Raw genomic sequence first — 16,556 nt, 5'->3', positions numbered from 1 at the left:
AAATAATAGTGGTTACAAAAAAATCTTACAAAAGCATGCAAATCGACAGAATAAACTGAGGCGATAAAAGTTAGTCTTTAATAGTTACTAGAGATCTTTCGAAAAGGAGATTTCGCCGAACGCTACATCACTGTTTAAACAATAAAATTTAAAAATACTTGAACATTTTCCGAATATTTAAACTCAACCCAGTTCGTACTGCTGGCACCCTCAATAAGCGTTTAATTGAGCAGACAACTTGTATATAAATTAACTTTGACAAATTGATTTGCAATAATGTTTGTTCCGGCATATTTGTTGATGCCGCGCATGCTCACCGACACTTGCAACGTCTCAACTAATTGAAGTCAAGTGATTTTGCCATGCAGAAGCTAAAAGTTGCTTAATGGATGATGCCCTACAACCAACAGCAAAATAAAACACTTAAAGAAGGCACGTAACCTGCACAGAAAGCCTCAGCGCGCCACGACGCTCCAGCGCGCCAAGGGCCGCGCCTGCCTAAACTACATCAGCGCCTATTTATGTGCGCTTGCATCAGTGTGTGTGCACATTGCGGCGGTGAATTGCCGCTATGGAATTTGTGGTGAATTAAGGCATTCGCTTGTCTCAAACATCATACACAATTATGCATAATATTACTCGCTTCTCCGTATCTCTTCTTTGCGTCAACTCGTTCCCTTTAACTTATTTGAAACTTTGTGTTTTTTATTGTTTTAACTTCATTCGCCACTGACTAATTCAAAAAATTCCATTTTTTTTTTTGTAGTTGTATCGTCGTCCATCCCAGCGCAGTGGGGTAAGCCCACACTCACGCGATGCGAGCAACGTCGAGTCGAGTCTGTGAGCAAGCAAAGTTGCTAAGTGTTTGCTTGAAGCCAGTTCAGCTGGCAGTTGGCGCGGCTAGCTTTGGCGAACAGTGCAGCGGCGCTGCCACTTACATACATGCATGTGTGTGTGTATGTGTGCGGAGCGGGAGCTGCTTGTGCCGCCGGCTCTGTTGTGGAGCGTTCGAGCTGTGTAAAATCGGCTAGAAAACTTTTCGCAAGCAATGCTCTCGACAGTCTTCGCACAAACTTCTAAGCAAATAGTAGAGGGTTTTGCTGCAGTTTCACAGTTGGAATTTTATACTTTTGTAACGTGTATTAGACGCGACGCGCTGCGCTGGTCAGCTATAACATAACGAATAACAACAAGCAATAGCAACAAAGACAAAAAATAAATAAATAAAAGAATGATAAATGTAGCTAGATTCAAAGCAACAAAGTAACTACCTAATAATACTCCGACAATAAATAAGAAATAAATTATTTTTTTTTTAAATTATAATAAAATATTGAAGGGCGGCAAAGGAACGGCGAAACACTTGAAAGGCACGAAGAAGATAACAGACAACAACGGTCATACATATGGTGAGTTACGTTAATTTTTTCTTTTCAAAATTCGCAATTTTTTTCTTTGCTGTTGTTGTTGTGATGACTATTATAATATTCGGAATGCCTGCGTTCAAGCTAAGTCGCGCGTTTGCTTCGCTTATTTGTTGAAATCATCTGCAATTGTTATAATTTTTGCTTTGATTATTGGTGTTGTTGTGGTTTTCGAGTTTGAAAGTATAAATGAACTGTCTATAAGAAGAAGTGTACGTATTTATATACACATGTAACTACGTTTATTCACTAACTACTTTCGAAAGTTGTTGGAATGCCATCACACCTCCTCAAACACCTTCGAATACCGGCCGCTTGATTGGAGGACACGTAATCGCTTTCAACGTGCAAGCACACATGCTTACAAACATACACACACACGCGTTAACACAAACATTACCTGCCTTCGTACGTGGGCAGAATATGGAGGAGAAGGAGCGTGTTTTGCTCGCGATTTTTTTTTTATATTTTTTTTTGTTGCAAATTAGTATTGTGTGTGTAATGCTTTGCACTCGGCAGCGTCACAACAAAGCAGAAAAACCGCGAAGCTATCAGTGTTGTGAAAACAAAATAGGCGCACACAGGCAATCCCCACGAATGCGGTCACGTCCTGTGTGTAATGCCGGCAAGCGTTGTATTTACATAAATACATTCCAATACAATACATATGGTATATATGCTAGTGTCCCTAAGCGTGCATTTAAGTCAATAAACTCATCTAAGTAGTAATAAAACCGCACCTCAGTGTATATACGATAGTTGTGGGAACGTTTTTGGCCGCTAAATGTGCTGTCGAGGTCTTGCACTGTGCGTCGACAAATGAAAACAATACAAATGTAAGACTTTGACCACTCGGCGACGAGCCTCAAACCACACCTTACAGGACACGCAATCACGGGTGTGTGTGTGTGTTAATAAGCAGGAAAAGAAACAGCAATAATCTGCATAAAATATTACAATCCGAACCCTGCAGGGAATACCAGCAGTCGCAAAGTAAGTTCCTGCAATTACGTCAACTCTGCCGAGACAATGTGAAAGCAACAGTGTGCAGTAAAAGGCTGACAAAAAGCTCTTCAACGAAATATGCACATTAAATAAAGAATAGTCATTATATCATATGGTGCTGGGAATTTTCTATGTTTCCTTGTTTCAATAGCTCTCAATATTTAAGAATATTAAATAAATTTTATGTGTCAAGATTATCAGCTGGTACCCCTGACCTGGGTAATAGAGAAGTTTTGATATAAAGATCCAAGGTTCAAAATAATCATCTTCAAGTTATTATCATGGGATTAGATATACAATTTTTTTTAAGTGAATCGCTTTTTTGTTCTTAGCTTTACTAAATCTCAAATCTATAAGTAATATGCCTGTACCTAAAGTAAGGTAATACTACTTTTCGCAAAATTCGTGAAATTTTCTAAAAGTAAACGAATAATGTCTTTTCTTTTAAGTGGGAATATTGGGAGCCGTAGATGATATCCCGTCTTAACCAGTTAAAGGCTGGGCATTCACAAATGTAATCTTCTAGCTGTCCACCATCAACGCTACCCCAAAGTGCTTTTGTGGCATGTCCAGTGTTGCTAGTGTTCCAAGACTTGAGATATTCTATTAGAGACTACGATGATTATTAGTCAGTGTTTTTTGCATATAAAACTTTATCAAATAAGAAAGGAATTTCTGTTAAAATCTTGGCAAATAGTGGATTAAACACCTAATGGGTTCACAGAAAAAATCCCAGTGGTAGTGGTCTAATCCATAATGTGGAACGTCTAACTCAAAATAGAACGTCATAATACCAACTTTTATCGCATAACCCTTTAGGAAACCTGAGCTCATAAACGTTTTCCAGCACTTAAACGAGAATATGCAAGACTCGGTAAATACTTTTACGAAGACCATTATATATTATATTTCTGTTGTTACAATTAACCTCGTTTCTGTATTAAAAATTAATGAGATTTGATCGGAAAGTGAAATATCTTGAAACCGAGTGACCTCTCCTGTTGTCTTTTACTTACGAGTATAAATTATTGCTTTCAACTAGAATCTATGCTCCGCACAATAATTTGAGTTTACCAATATGTAACGGTTTACTTGATTTTAAACCAAAAAGTTTTGGCATGCTTGTTTACCCAACACTTTCAGTATATATTCTTCATCATCTTTCGTTTTTACTTCAGTTGTTCCCTCAAGTTGTTTTCACCAAACTAACTTTCTCGAGTTTGATTAAACCACCTTGTACCTAGCTTTTGCAATGCCATGTAGCGAAGAATCCATATTGGTTATTACACTAGTTTTATTTTGTATTATCATAGTCATACCATCATCATCAAAACATTTTATGAGGCTGCCAGAGTCATGGAACAACCTCAAAAAATGCATAACATAATCTTACTTTCCAAAACAGCCTGTATTACTTTTGAAAGCAATATGAAATTGACGTTCTCAAGCCCACTGTTCACATTTATAAATATTCATAAGTATTTTTGAAGACATTAACTAGTATTCACTTAATAAAAAACTTACGGCATTTTTATACGCATAATTTTTTATGTGAGTAATACTACAAACTGAAAACTGGCAATAAAAGATTTATCATACATTTTCGATTAATTGTTATTACTTTGTACACATTTCTTATTTAAGTTTTACTACGACGTTTTTGACGTGTTTATTTTTCAAAAAAAACCAAAAAAAAAAAATACATTTGCAAAACAGAAAAAAAAATTATAAAAATTTGCTTGTGAGTAAACAGATGTAAGTATAGTATTTAAAAGTGGGTATAATGAGCATCTGCAAGCGCGTAAGTTGGAGAACGGAAGAATATGTAATCAGAAGAAGAATATGTAACTCAGGGGCTTGCGAGCGGCTTTTGTGCGTTACTGTGTGTTTATTTTTGTTGCAGCTTTGCCTAATTTTGGGCAAGTGGCCGTGAATTATAAATTAAATTACAATTGTATTGATGCAATTTAGAGTTTCTTGTGTGTGGGCGTCGTGTACGTAACTACCGCAACAACAACAATTAACAACTTATTTGAAAATTGTGCCAATTGCTTGTAGCGGCCTTAACCGGCGTTTTTTGTGGTTTCCTCGCCCTTTTTTGGCTAGAATTAATTTTGTCAGCGCAATTTAATTAAATAAACTTTTCTTTAAATTTATTTTACAGAATTTAATGACCAACAGATCAACTTGAAAAGAGTTCCAAGTAAAGTGATTAAAAAAAATACAAACTACGCTGAAAAGAATTACCTTAATAAAAATATTTACACAAATTTCAAGTGTTCCAGCGCGTCGACGTTCGTTGATCGCATCAGCAACGCGAAATATTTAGAAAATTTAATAACAGTTATTACCAGCGGCAGTGACAGTGAATTGGAAGAAAAATTGCAACACCCCAAAGTGTCAGCAGCAACATTAGGTAAGCGACCAGGTGCGTTTATAGTGGCAAAAAACAAATAAACGAAGCGTTTTACAATCGCATACAGATCGCTTGACAGCAGTACAACGAACTATAATACTTTTGTAACAATAACAATAACAGGCGCTTTGCTCCAATCAGCGCTACTGTTAAGACACGTGAATCATTCGACGACACGTCACAAGCGCGGCGAAGTACGCGGGCCACAAACGTCTGCCGCCAACAATTGATTGCGCTTGTGTTTAAATCATTAGCAGTTAAACAGCTGTGGGACGCTTGCGCTCGCGGCAAATAAGTTATACAGGCCGCTGTCGGCAAACGAGGCGACATACGCTGCCAGCTTAGCTAGCCCACACGCTTCCTTTAAAGTGCTGTCGCGGTGCTGGCAACAGTTGGTGCTGCCTTTGGCGCGCGCGCGCCACAACAACAGCGACTGACGCAACGCGTTTAATAATCAACAAAACAGAGGGAAACAAATTTAAATAATAGAAAACAAGTATTAAATTGACAAGAGCAGCGTCGGCAATAACAAATTAGCTTCACCTCATTGTTTTGGTTTGTCGTCGTCGCAGTCGCGCAGTAGCTTCGTTTTCGTCTTCGTAACCGCTTTTTGTGTTTTTTGTTAGCCGCGTTTGGATTGTTAGCCGGAGCAAATCATATTTGGCGATGGCGTCACAAGGTGTCGCAGCAGCCAACTCAAGGCTGGCTCAGATGCAGGTGAGTGTTCGCTGTTCTTACTGTTGCCTTAACACATACACACTTACATGCATACATTTGCATAAATTAGAATATATATTAATCTGGCTGCTAATGTACATATAAGCACTGAAAATTATGTAATATCACTTTTGTTGATATAAACGCATTTAAAGGAGCGACGAAAGTGTCAGAGTCGGGAAAACTCGTATGCATGTCTCACAAGGTGCGATGCGGCACGTCAACAAAATGGAACACATTTAAAGTTCATATGCATATATTTATTAAGTGTATTGATTTCAAATAAACCGACCGTTTGCGCAACATTTTTCATGGAAGGGGAATTTGCTAGAAGGAAACCTATTCCCTGTATTGATATGGTTGCAGCAAATATTACAAAGCGTTAGAGTAACTAGAAAAAATGTTATCTTCTGCTGCACAAAAGCAATAATATTCTTCACAAGTAAACTTCTTATAGCAATTATATGTATAACTAAATCTGAAAATTTAAGCGGCCAACGGTTTGCATCCAACGGAAAACCTTTTGCTAGTTCTTTCTAGCCATTTTGTTTGATATAAAGAACCTTCAAGTAAAGTTGGCTAGTTTGAATGGTAGCTATAGTGGCTCGATCTCAACAATTTGTTCGGGAATTGTAGCTTTGCCTTGGACTATAATTAATGCCAAATATCGTGGAGACATCTTGTCAAATAAAAAAAGTTTTCTATGCATCGACATGATTATAAGCGCTCAGTTTGTATGGCAGCAGTAGGCAATAGCTAAAAGAGCAGCTTCTTGGAGATATCTCAAAAACTGAGGTACTAGTTCGCGTATTTACAAGCAAATGGACATGACTAAATTGACTAAGATTGTCACGCTAATCTTTTCCAAAATATACTTTATAAGATCTCCGACGTTTCCCTCTGGGTGCTACAAACTTAATATATTATATATATTTTTTTTCACGTAAGAAATGAACAGAGTATGATCTATGGAAGCTTTCTGACTTTTTTCTTTGAAGTCATTTCCCCTGGAAGAATTCCTATAACCAGTTCAGACTTTAGTAGTGTATTCTAAACATAGCTATGAGAAGATCGCTATACCAGACATATTTTAATGTTGACTTATTGATCATGTGGTCTCCAATAAGATATCTGTGAATTTTACCACTTTTTTGTTCTTTGTTCGTTGCTAAGATCTCATAAATTGCGTTTAATATTTATCCAAATCAATCTCTAAATCATAGCAACGCATGTTCCCGTTATTACTCACATAAAAGTACTCCACACATAATTAGCATTGGATATTAGAATGCATATAACTACAACTGATAAAGTACGCAACGAAATATAATACTTCTCTGCTTTCGGAGAGGAGTATATTATCTCAAGAATGACTGAAATATATTAGTATTGTCGAAGCATATTCTCGTCTATTCTAAATATCACTATTTCCTGAGGTCTATTGTATCCCTGGGATCTATTCTAACTCCAAATTCCTAATAAACCCACCCTTAGCCTGGGTAAATTAGGAATTAAAATAAATGTAACAGGAAGTTAAACAAATTCATTTTCACTGGCCAATAAGAAAATTATTTAAAATATTTGACAGTTATTGTAAAGAAGTGAACATAGCGCAATAAGCAAAGAATGTTAATAAATAGAAAAGGCGCAAATGTTAGCTGTGCTAAAATGTAAATTATTTCAAGGGAACATCGAAAATGCGCAAATTCGAAAGTTCAATTACACCACGTCAAAAAGGAACCTTCTCCTCATGATAATCGAACTCAACAAACTACACCACTCTAAGAAGAAACAACGCAAAATTTCACCACCTTATAAGGGAACGGCAAATGTATGTATGCACAGATGTTTTTTGGCATGCGTATTAAAGAAAATTAGAATAACAAAAAGAAATAATAGAAATTGAAGAAGATTTATATAATGAGGAAAAAATTAAATTAAATTAAAATTAAATTAAAGTTAATTTAATAAAAAAGGTTTATAAAAATTAAAAAAGGAATAAAACAACATCTGTGATAGGATTTGAACTTAGGCATTTGATTTATTAAATTTGCAATAAGGAGCTGTGCTATACAAGCAGCACCACAAATATTTATTTAAATTTAACAAATTAACATTCTCTGCAAAAAGGGTTCTAATAAAGGATCAATGTTTGATTTTATCATATTTCGCTTAAAAGTAGGCAATGTTTGTAATAAACTAAGAAAGTGGATGATATGTTTAATCATTTACAATTTCACAATTCTACAATTTATATTAAATTCAATTGAATTTTGTGTTTATTAACAAAGTAGTAATTCAATTTTTTATTTCGCTAATTTTTCTAAACGAAATACTGTGAGGCGTCGCTCATTCAGTGGGTGTTCATAGAAGTGTTTGCCTATATAAATATATATAGCAATTTTGAATGTATTTACTAAATGTGGTTTTTAGCGTTCGTTTAGATTTATGCATTTGCCACTTTATTTGCTTTGACAATTATGAAGCTATCTTTAGAGTTATTACCTAATTTGACTTGTTTTGCAATTTCCAGCATCTTAGTTAGGCGGCACACACTTGTGTATTTGTTTGCACATCTATCATATGTATATATGTATACAAATATATGTATATAAGAGCACTATTTGCGCTATTCAAAATTTCAACTAAAAGCCGTTAAGCTCTGAAATCGTTGTTGCTGGCTAGTTGCTCACTTTATGAGTTCATTGTGGCGATGAATCACTCTCGAATTTAATTAAAATTATTCCTTTTTCGGAAAATCTCTGTAGACCTACACAGATTTGCAGCAGCTGATATATATACCTACATACATAATGGTAAAATAACAGGCTGTCTGTGAGGTTTTCCTTAAATGGGTAAAGGTAGCTTATATGCGTGCACACATATGTTTAGCTGTCGCGGATTAAGCTATAATCGTCATATGCATACATATGTACACATGTATTTGCGGATGTGAAGCTCAGACAACCTTGCACGGTCGTAAAACACTTGTAGGTGTGCAACAGTGCCCCGCTTATTAATGAGTTGCGTAACTCATTATTTGAATTGAAGTTGAGAGCATAATGTAGAAATTGAGACAAATGAAGTTCAGAGTTTGATCATTTTATTCGATATCTTTAGCCCAATTATAACTGTAAATATGGTAAACGTTTAATAATATTTGCCTATAAATAATTTAAAATAGTTTTACCTGAAGAGATATATATACATATATAATATACAATACTTGTATATATATATAGTTGTGAGCAACTAAATATAAAATCCTTTATCAAAAAGACGGCATTAGTAGTTGGTATCTCGCATTGTATAAGTGCGATCAGTTTACGCTATATGGCATTAGAAAAATAAGATTTCGTACTAAAAAAACTTCTCAGACTGTTTTGTGATTGCTTGACTCACTATTGTGTGAGTACGCGTCAAGGATGTATACCATTAAAGTGCAAATAAGCCACATTTTACAATTATCTTAGCAAACGAGACGGCTTAAAATGTGTATAGTCTTTATGGTTCGGATACAGTAGCGGTCAATCAATAAAATACCAATTACTTCAAAAAAATAAAAATGTTTTTATGTTGCCAACAATATATGGTAACTACACTCGTTTATTAGGCATAATGAATAGATATTATTCAAGGTCAAGTTCTTATTAAAATCGAATGGCTTATCGAAGTTATTTATATCTATGCCCATCAGTGTCAGACATAGGAATAAAAATTTCCATATAGCTGATGCTAAGTTTGATACAATTTATGAATGGCAATGTCATTACTAAAACAAAACCAAAAATTTCCCCTGCTTTTACACGAGCAAACTATCTCCATTACGAACTTGAGTGCATAGACGCGAGCCTTTGGTCAACAAGAGTCCAATTAAGCGCAGCGTCACAAATAATTAGAGTTATGAGTAGTCCTGTAGGAAATTATTTGTACCAAAAGAGTGCCAAGGCAAATAGCAAAAAAAAAAAAACAGTCTTATATATAAATATATCTGTTACACATTTTGATAGTTTGTATGCAAAGATAATGCTTTGATTAGTTGAAGAGGATTTGTGAGATTGTGAAAAATGCGTTAGATCAAAAATGCAGACTGTATGTGTTTAATCAAGAATATGTTTCAGTTTAATATTTTGAAATAAATTAAGAATTAATGATTTAAAGCTACAATGATTAACCAAAATGTTTTCCACTGAACACTACAAGCATGTTCTGTTGTTGGAACCGTAGGTATAAAATTATACAGTTTTAGTAAATTATATATGTTTTTTAGTCCACTGTTCTAGAAAGCATGTTATTTAAATAAAATTATTTACTCATGTCGCAAGAAACTGGTGAATTTTATCCGAAAAAATCTGCGCACATTTGGCCAAACAACATATCTTGTCTTAGTAGTTTTGTATACTAACTATGCTGAATAGCGAATTATTATTATTTATTTTTTTTATAAATTTATCTTTAAAGGGTTATATATACTTGGAACTCAGAAGAAACAGTTTCCGCTTTTTTTTTGTAGCGGCAAATAATATACAATTTACAGAGCTTAAAAATCGGTGATTCATTTCGAACAATTTTGAAATCCCTTGCCCTTCCGTAGCCGATTTCCACGAAGTCCCGAAAAAAAATAGCATACCTATATTTGGACAAACTCTGTTAGCGAAATTAATTTCACAACACTTTCGAATACCTTAGACCCTGATTAGATCGTTGATCTTCCTTTTCGCTACAATAACAAAAACAATCTTAGACCCTAAAATGTAAATGCTTTAGCTTACTACTCAATTACGAATTGCGAAAATTGCACTTTTTAATCAAATTAAGTGTATATTTTGGGTTTTAATAGAAAAATAAACAAACAAAAATTCAAATAATGAAATGTTGTTTATTCCACACAGCACGTTTGAATGCAGTTGTATGCAGTTGGTATGTGTTTTGTATGTCTGTAGGTGTGTAAGCGCGCCAATGACAACGTGGGACTCATTAGAGTGGGCCATATACAACGCTCAACCATGACAACGCACATATCTACCATAAATATTAATACACATGTAAACATACATGTGTGTGTGTGAGTGTACTTTCAATTGACATCGCTGGCCGGAATAAGTACACGTTAAGTATGCACAAGTACAATGCATTCACTTAAGTAGGTGCATACATACATATGTAGGGATAAGTGTGGTGCTTTTGTGTTTAGATTTCCAATTTTCATACGCTAAATAGCTTTCTTCAAAGCGCCACAAAGCATTTTATCGATTGACAGAAGGTCGAGGTACTACGTGCACATACATACATGCATGTGTACACACACACTTAAGTGCTTATAAGAATGTACATCAATTGATTGCGGCGTGCTAATGCCCGATTCCTTGAAGGCCAAAACAGCTTTGAGGAGCACTCGTATGGATAATTTTGTGCTCATGCAAACGAAAAAAAAAAAAAATATTTACAAAAAGCAAACTAAAATAAACACAATAACTAATAACACAATATAACTTGATTCGCTTACCGTTAATTGTCTTAAATATTCTCAAGTGCTGTTGTCATTGTTGTTGTTATTATATTGATGCCTGCTTTAGTGTGACATGAGTGAGTGGTGGTAGTGTCGACAAAACGGAATCACAGAGCTTGACAATTTCGCTGGTGCGTTTCCGTTGCGCGCTCAAGGAACGCAAGTACGGCAGTAATGTAAGTAATTGGGTGGTATATGCACGCACGTGTGTGTGTTTGTGTGGCACGTATAATGTATGCATGTCTGATTTGCTTTTTTGGTTTGCTTGTTATTTTTACACAATTTGTTGTTGTTAATTACCATACATTTCTATGAAGGATGACCGCTGCTGAGAGTGGGTGGGGAGCCAATTGGCTTCTTGCTGACCAAATAACGTGTGAGTAATGAGTTCAGTCGGGTAAATGTTTTCGCTTTTCCATTTGACAGTGAGAGACAGCAATCGACTCCGTTGTCCACATGTTTAGTGTTGTTTTGTCCATCAGCGGAAGGACATGGTACTCATACAAAGCGGCGATTTCATTCAAACGCGCACCACTAGTCTATATTATATAGAAGTACTATATTATATAGAAGTAGAGTGTATACGAACATTTAGTATCATTTACTTTACCTGCTGTAAAGCTGGAGAATTTTTTGTTGCAACAACCACAACATGACGACAATGAGTCCGAATAATGAGCTGTTACACGATCAAACCATACCACCAGTTAAACTAAGCGAATCATGGGCTGGACGCAGATTAGTTGAGGCGCTTAGCCATTTGCCACCAGCAGATTTGAACTCAACGTTTGATGTGAGTTTTACCAAAATCGATTAGGGTGCTCTCACTGCGCCGCATTGCATACGAAATGAACAATTTTAATGTCGTTTGATGTGAAAAACCACTTACGTTTAGAGACGGCCGAAAGAAGTTGTTGAACATTTTCAATATATTTTTGTTTTTTATTTGAAAAATTGTCAAATTTGTTTTGTTTCTATATTTTTGCAGATGCGTTTTCAACAGAAACAGCAACAGGAGCGTCAACAACGACGGCTGGAGATGACTGATGAGAGCGCCAGCAACTCGGAGGAAGTTGTCGACACCAAACGCGTTACGAACGGGAAGGTAAGCAGTTCATAATGATCTGACAAACTATACAATAAAACATATTTGCGTCCATATTTGCTTGTGTTGTCACAGGTGCGTCAAATGTTCGATGAGCGACGTCGAGGCGCAGGTATTGATCGCGCCAATCCACTTAAGCCAATCACCTCAACGGCCAAAGGCACGTCGCCTGTTTTACGTCAGACCGGTGGCGCTATACACAATCTACACCAAACGAAAAATGGCAATACAACGTCGGTTCGCATGCGTGGTACGACCAATGTAACCACTGGTTCAACGCACGTGCGAAACCCACCAAAACGGCTACAGAATGGTAATACTGATACGCTTACTAAGGAAATGTCGTCGCTTAGTTTGGGTTTGCACTCGCCCGATGAGCGCATCAACAACAACGATGTATTGGGACGCGCGAAATCATCAAACAGTCTCAAGCTAAATCCCGTTGTGACCAAGAAATCACCATCGCCGGTGACGTCAACACATGTTGCTAAGCGTCCAGCAAATACCACACCAACGACTGCGACACGTGTCACACCAGCGCCTAGGACCAGCTCCGCGACAAAAACTATCAAACGTACTGCAGTAGTTTCATTGAAGGTAGACAACATTTATTTTTGTGTTTTTGAAGATGCTAATGCGTCCGCTTTGAATTTTTCAAATGACATTTATCGATATTTTATTAATTATTTAAAAAAAATTCTCCGTTATATATTATTCTAACTGACTTTTAGACACCGCCACGAAGAACATCGGGAAATATGGCTTCGAATGTAAGTTGTGTCTGTAAATGTCCGCACGATTTCAATTTGCCACATGAGCATGCTTTTCTCTTCCACAGACCACCAGAATGCCCCCCAACGCTGATGTGGACACAGGAAATACGGGTGTCTGCCGCTATTGTAATCGCCATTTCAATACGGATCGAATTGCTAAGCACGAGGTAGTATGCGAGAAAATGGCACATACTAAGCGCAAAATTTTCGATGCGGCGCGACATCGTTTGCGCGGCACTGATGCAGAAAAGTTTATCAAGAAAGCACAAACTCGAAGTAGCACCAAATCCGCATACTCCAGTGCTGCTGCTGCTAGCGGCATGACGGCTGGTTTAAAGAAGAATAATTGGCGCAAGAAACACGAAGAATTCATACAAGCCATACGCGCAGCCAAGCAGGTGCAGGCGCATTTGGCACGCGGCGGCAAATTGAGTGATTTGCCACCACCGCCACCTTCGGAGAATCCTGACTACATACAGTGTCCACATTGTATGCGTCGCTTCAATGAATCCGCTGCTGAGCGACACATTCCGCGCTGCGCCACAATGCTACACAATAAGCCCAAGCCGGGTCAGGCGCCGAGAAAAAGATAGATATATTGTATGGTGCGCTCCAAATCAATCATAATTAAAAACAGCCTTTTGTAGACACAAAAACACCCACAAACACATTTAATCTCATATAAACTAACAACGCCGAGTAGAAAGTGGATTAGTTGCCTCCTGGTGCTACCAAGACTAGAGGCCAATTGTCTGCGTGGACCGCCAAGAGTTTAGATGACGACTTAATGTTAATGTAAACAGCGGTATGCATACACACCCTGTACATGTGATAAATTATTATTGTAAACTTGACTTTTGGAAAATTATTAAAATATAAATTAAATCAAAACCGAGTTCTGAAGTTAACCTCAATGCTTCACACTTAATCTGATAGTAACTCCACTTTTTCCTCTTTGGCCGTAAGACGTTCAATGAGGGCCTTTACTGCTTTGGCCGCCGCATTTATCTCCAAACCCTCAAGCATGTACGCCCAGTTATCGAGACTGGCATCATCGTCGTCGGCAAACCAATTACTTAGCATTGCAATGCAGCCGCCATCACGATCGGGATGCTCAGTCTCAAAGTAGAGCAGTTCGTCGGTGGTGTAGCCCAACTTTTTGCCCAACTTCTTCCAGTCGTCACCAATGAGCGGGGCGATTTCCTCTATTTGTTCCGCGGTTGCAGTCATCGGTTTGGTATGTGCATTACGATCATCATCGCCTTTTTCTAAGTCACCTTGCACATCTTCTTCGGTGAGCATGGCATCTCCATCCCCATCGCCGTCTCCGTCATTTTCGCCTTCCCCAACGACGTCCGCATCTGGTTCACCCTCGGTTTCTTGATTGTTAGACCCTTGATCACTATTATTTTCGGTTGCATTAGGAGATTCAGTTGATGAATTCCCACCCATTAATGATGTGTTGTTTGCATTCATCGTTGCTTTGGCATTATCTATACGATCTTTAGCCAAACGGCGGCGTACACCCTCCAGATAGTCCGCTATTTTGTATGATGGTGAGTTTAAGAATGTGAAAAAGTGTGGCGACTGTCGCGCCAGTAAACGTAAGGCACGCCATTCAAATGACGTATCGTTCTTTTCATGCGGATTCTCTAGGAATGTTTCAACTTGTGGCAGAAAATTGCGTTCCTCGCTCTTGCAGGCTTGCAGATTATCGGGCGAATAATTCCAAAGGCGTGTCAGCACATCACTAGAAAGTAATGATAATCAAACATATGCATTTACTTTGTTATTTTACAAGGCAAATGTACTCACTTGCCCAAAAAAAATTTTCCACTACGATGCGCATCGCGCAAACTGTCACCAAGCGTGCGTTTGGCACGTTTCGCAGCTGGAGGCTTAGCATCGGCATTTGTCGCATCTTTGTTTGTGCTATTTTCAAGGTCGGCATCATCGGGCTTGCGGAACTCTTTACAACCATCATTCTTCCAGTTGTTCCACATTTCTTCTCGCGTCAACATATGTTGCACCGTGCGAGCAAAACGTTTGCCATTTGGTGGCGTCTCTTCGAGTAATTTGTATACTTTTCCTTCGGTCTCTTTAATGAAATCCGTTTGCGCAGTGGTAAGTGTGTTCGATTCACTGTAAAAAAAAATATTCAAAATAATTTTAATGCCAACTTTTTTTTAAAACGCGTTTGCCACTTACGTCTTAAACTTAACGGTCAACTGCAGATATTGAAAAAGTATCAGGAACTGCACCAGCACCGAACGACGAAAATTAGAGTCGGATAATTGTAAAGTTAGTAACTTCGGATTTGTCAGAAACTTTGCGAAGAAGTGATCGGACTGGCGAACTATGTGATCTGTTTGGTTCGATTTTTGATCATTTGCTTCAGCTGCCATATCAGCAACCAGCTCCATTTTCATATTTTCCAGGTAATCGGCAGCTGTAAGAGCACTTTCGCTTTTTTCTGCTGCGCTACTGAGACGTGGTTCCTCCAACTTAAAACTATCAAAAGCCTCTAGTACGGTACCAGCGTGCTGAGTGAAAAATATACAATTTTTTAAATATATTTAGGTGGAAAATATTTATTTACAATACTTACAGCTTGAAACATTTTCCATTGTGCTTTGCTATAGCACTGATTTGGATTGCGGAAAAAGTCTTGCAATGACCAAAACTTACAATACAGATTGTAATCGATTTTGATGGGAATATCTTCCACGGTATCTTCCAAAGTGTCGTCTAGATCTTTACCATCAACACCATATTCGGTAACATTATCTAAATTGAATTCCGATACAATATTCAGTCCCGAACGCTCAGAGAAAGGAAAAAATTTGGATAGAAACAGCAAAATGCGTCCACAGAATACGGTGTTTTGTGCACGCGATAGACGACGTAAAAGGTCGTTGCACATTCTCAAGATATTATTCTTGCACGACGAGAAAAAAATATCCTCCTTCCACACCTCAACCATTTCCTCTACAAAACTAAATATTTGTTCACATTTATCCAGGGTAACCGCATCGAAAATGTCACCCAACAACACAACGGGTATGGTTACCGAAACAATTTCCGCGCGTACCGCTTCAACGGATAAACGTACAAGTGCGCCCACTTGTTCCACATTATCGCTTAGTCGAAAGAGTAACATTTCACGGAAGGCTTGATCCATGGGCGATTTTTTATCATGATCGGTATTTGCGCCGAAGGACTCATAGGAAGCGCGCAAAATTTGAGCATCCTGTTTTTGGAACGCTTCGTTTAGCGCCTTCTGAGGAGACAAGTAAATTGTTTATTTGGAAGCACATAATATATGTTTATATATTTCATTAAACTTACTGTGAATTCTGTATGTAGGCCGATAAATCCCAGCGGCCGATTTTGAGCTATTGCCATATTAGCCATTTTCAAGCTTACTCGATCGCTAAATTTAATATAAATAACTTTCGCGGGACGTAAAAAATACTTTCACATGAAACTGCCTGATTTATTTACAATGTTGCTCTTCGACTGGATCATCATGGAATTTTCGAAACACAGTGGTAATAAATGATAAAAACTAAGTGATAAAATTGTAAGGTCAATTGAAATAATTAAA

The 16,556-nt window shown here is 37.4% G+C and overlaps 2 protein-coding genes across 5 annotated transcripts; one reads left to right on the top strand and one right to left on the bottom strand.

The window, feature by feature from the left end:
- The first annotated feature begins 1,047 nt into the window (after positions 1 to 1,047).
- Positions 1,048 to 13,844, top strand: LOC106617256 (uncharacterized). Of its 3 annotated transcripts, XM_036361380.2 has the most exons (7): positions 1,048 to 1,263; positions 1,340 to 1,409; positions 4,594 to 5,562; positions 12,060 to 12,176; positions 12,252 to 12,773; positions 12,908 to 12,946; positions 13,015 to 13,844. In XM_036361380.2, the coding sequence occupies exons 3-7, from the start codon at positions 5,512 to 5,514 to the stop codon at positions 13,540 to 13,542; spliced, it is 1,257 nt and encodes a 418-aa protein (XP_036217273.2). In that variant the 5' UTR covers positions 1,048 to 1,263; positions 1,340 to 1,409; positions 4,594 to 5,511; the 3' UTR covers positions 13,543 to 13,844. The 3 variants fall into 3 exon arrangements, with proteins under 3 accessions (XP_036217273.2, XP_036217274.2, XP_036217272.2); XM_036361381.2 differs by lacking the exons at positions 1,048 to 1,263; positions 1,340 to 1,409 and adding an exon at positions 4,098 to 4,184; XM_036361379.2 differs by lacking the exons at positions 1,048 to 1,263; positions 1,340 to 1,409; positions 4,594 to 5,562 and adding an exon at positions 11,689 to 11,864.
- Positions 13,734 to 16,480, bottom strand: Hpr1 (THO complex 1-like protein Hpr1). 2 transcript variants are annotated; one of them, XM_036361377.2, is made up of 5 exons: positions 16,298 to 16,480; positions 15,558 to 16,226; positions 15,158 to 15,492; positions 14,765 to 15,091; positions 13,734 to 14,699 (listed from the first exon to the last, which is right to left on the bottom strand). In XM_036361377.2, exons 1-5 carry the CDS (start codon positions 16,361 to 16,363, stop codon positions 13,874 to 13,876), a joined length of 2,223 nt encoding a protein of 740 aa, XP_036217270.2. In that variant the 5' UTR covers positions 16,364 to 16,480; the 3' UTR covers positions 13,734 to 13,873. The 2 variants fall into 2 exon arrangements, with proteins under 2 accessions (XP_036217270.2, XP_014089807.3); XM_014234332.3 differs by having other exon boundaries at positions 15,558 to 16,229; positions 16,298 to 16,479.
- Between the last annotated feature and the right edge of the window lie 76 nt (positions 16,481 to 16,556).

This window comes from Bactrocera oleae, chromosome 2, assembly GCF_042242935.1.
Source record: "Bactrocera oleae isolate idBacOlea1 chromosome 2, idBacOlea1, whole genome shotgun sequence".
Classification (NCBI taxonomy): domain Eukaryota; kingdom Metazoa; phylum Arthropoda; class Insecta; order Diptera; family Tephritidae; genus Bactrocera; species Bactrocera oleae.
This window is presented reverse-complemented; position numbering and strand designations above follow the sequence as displayed.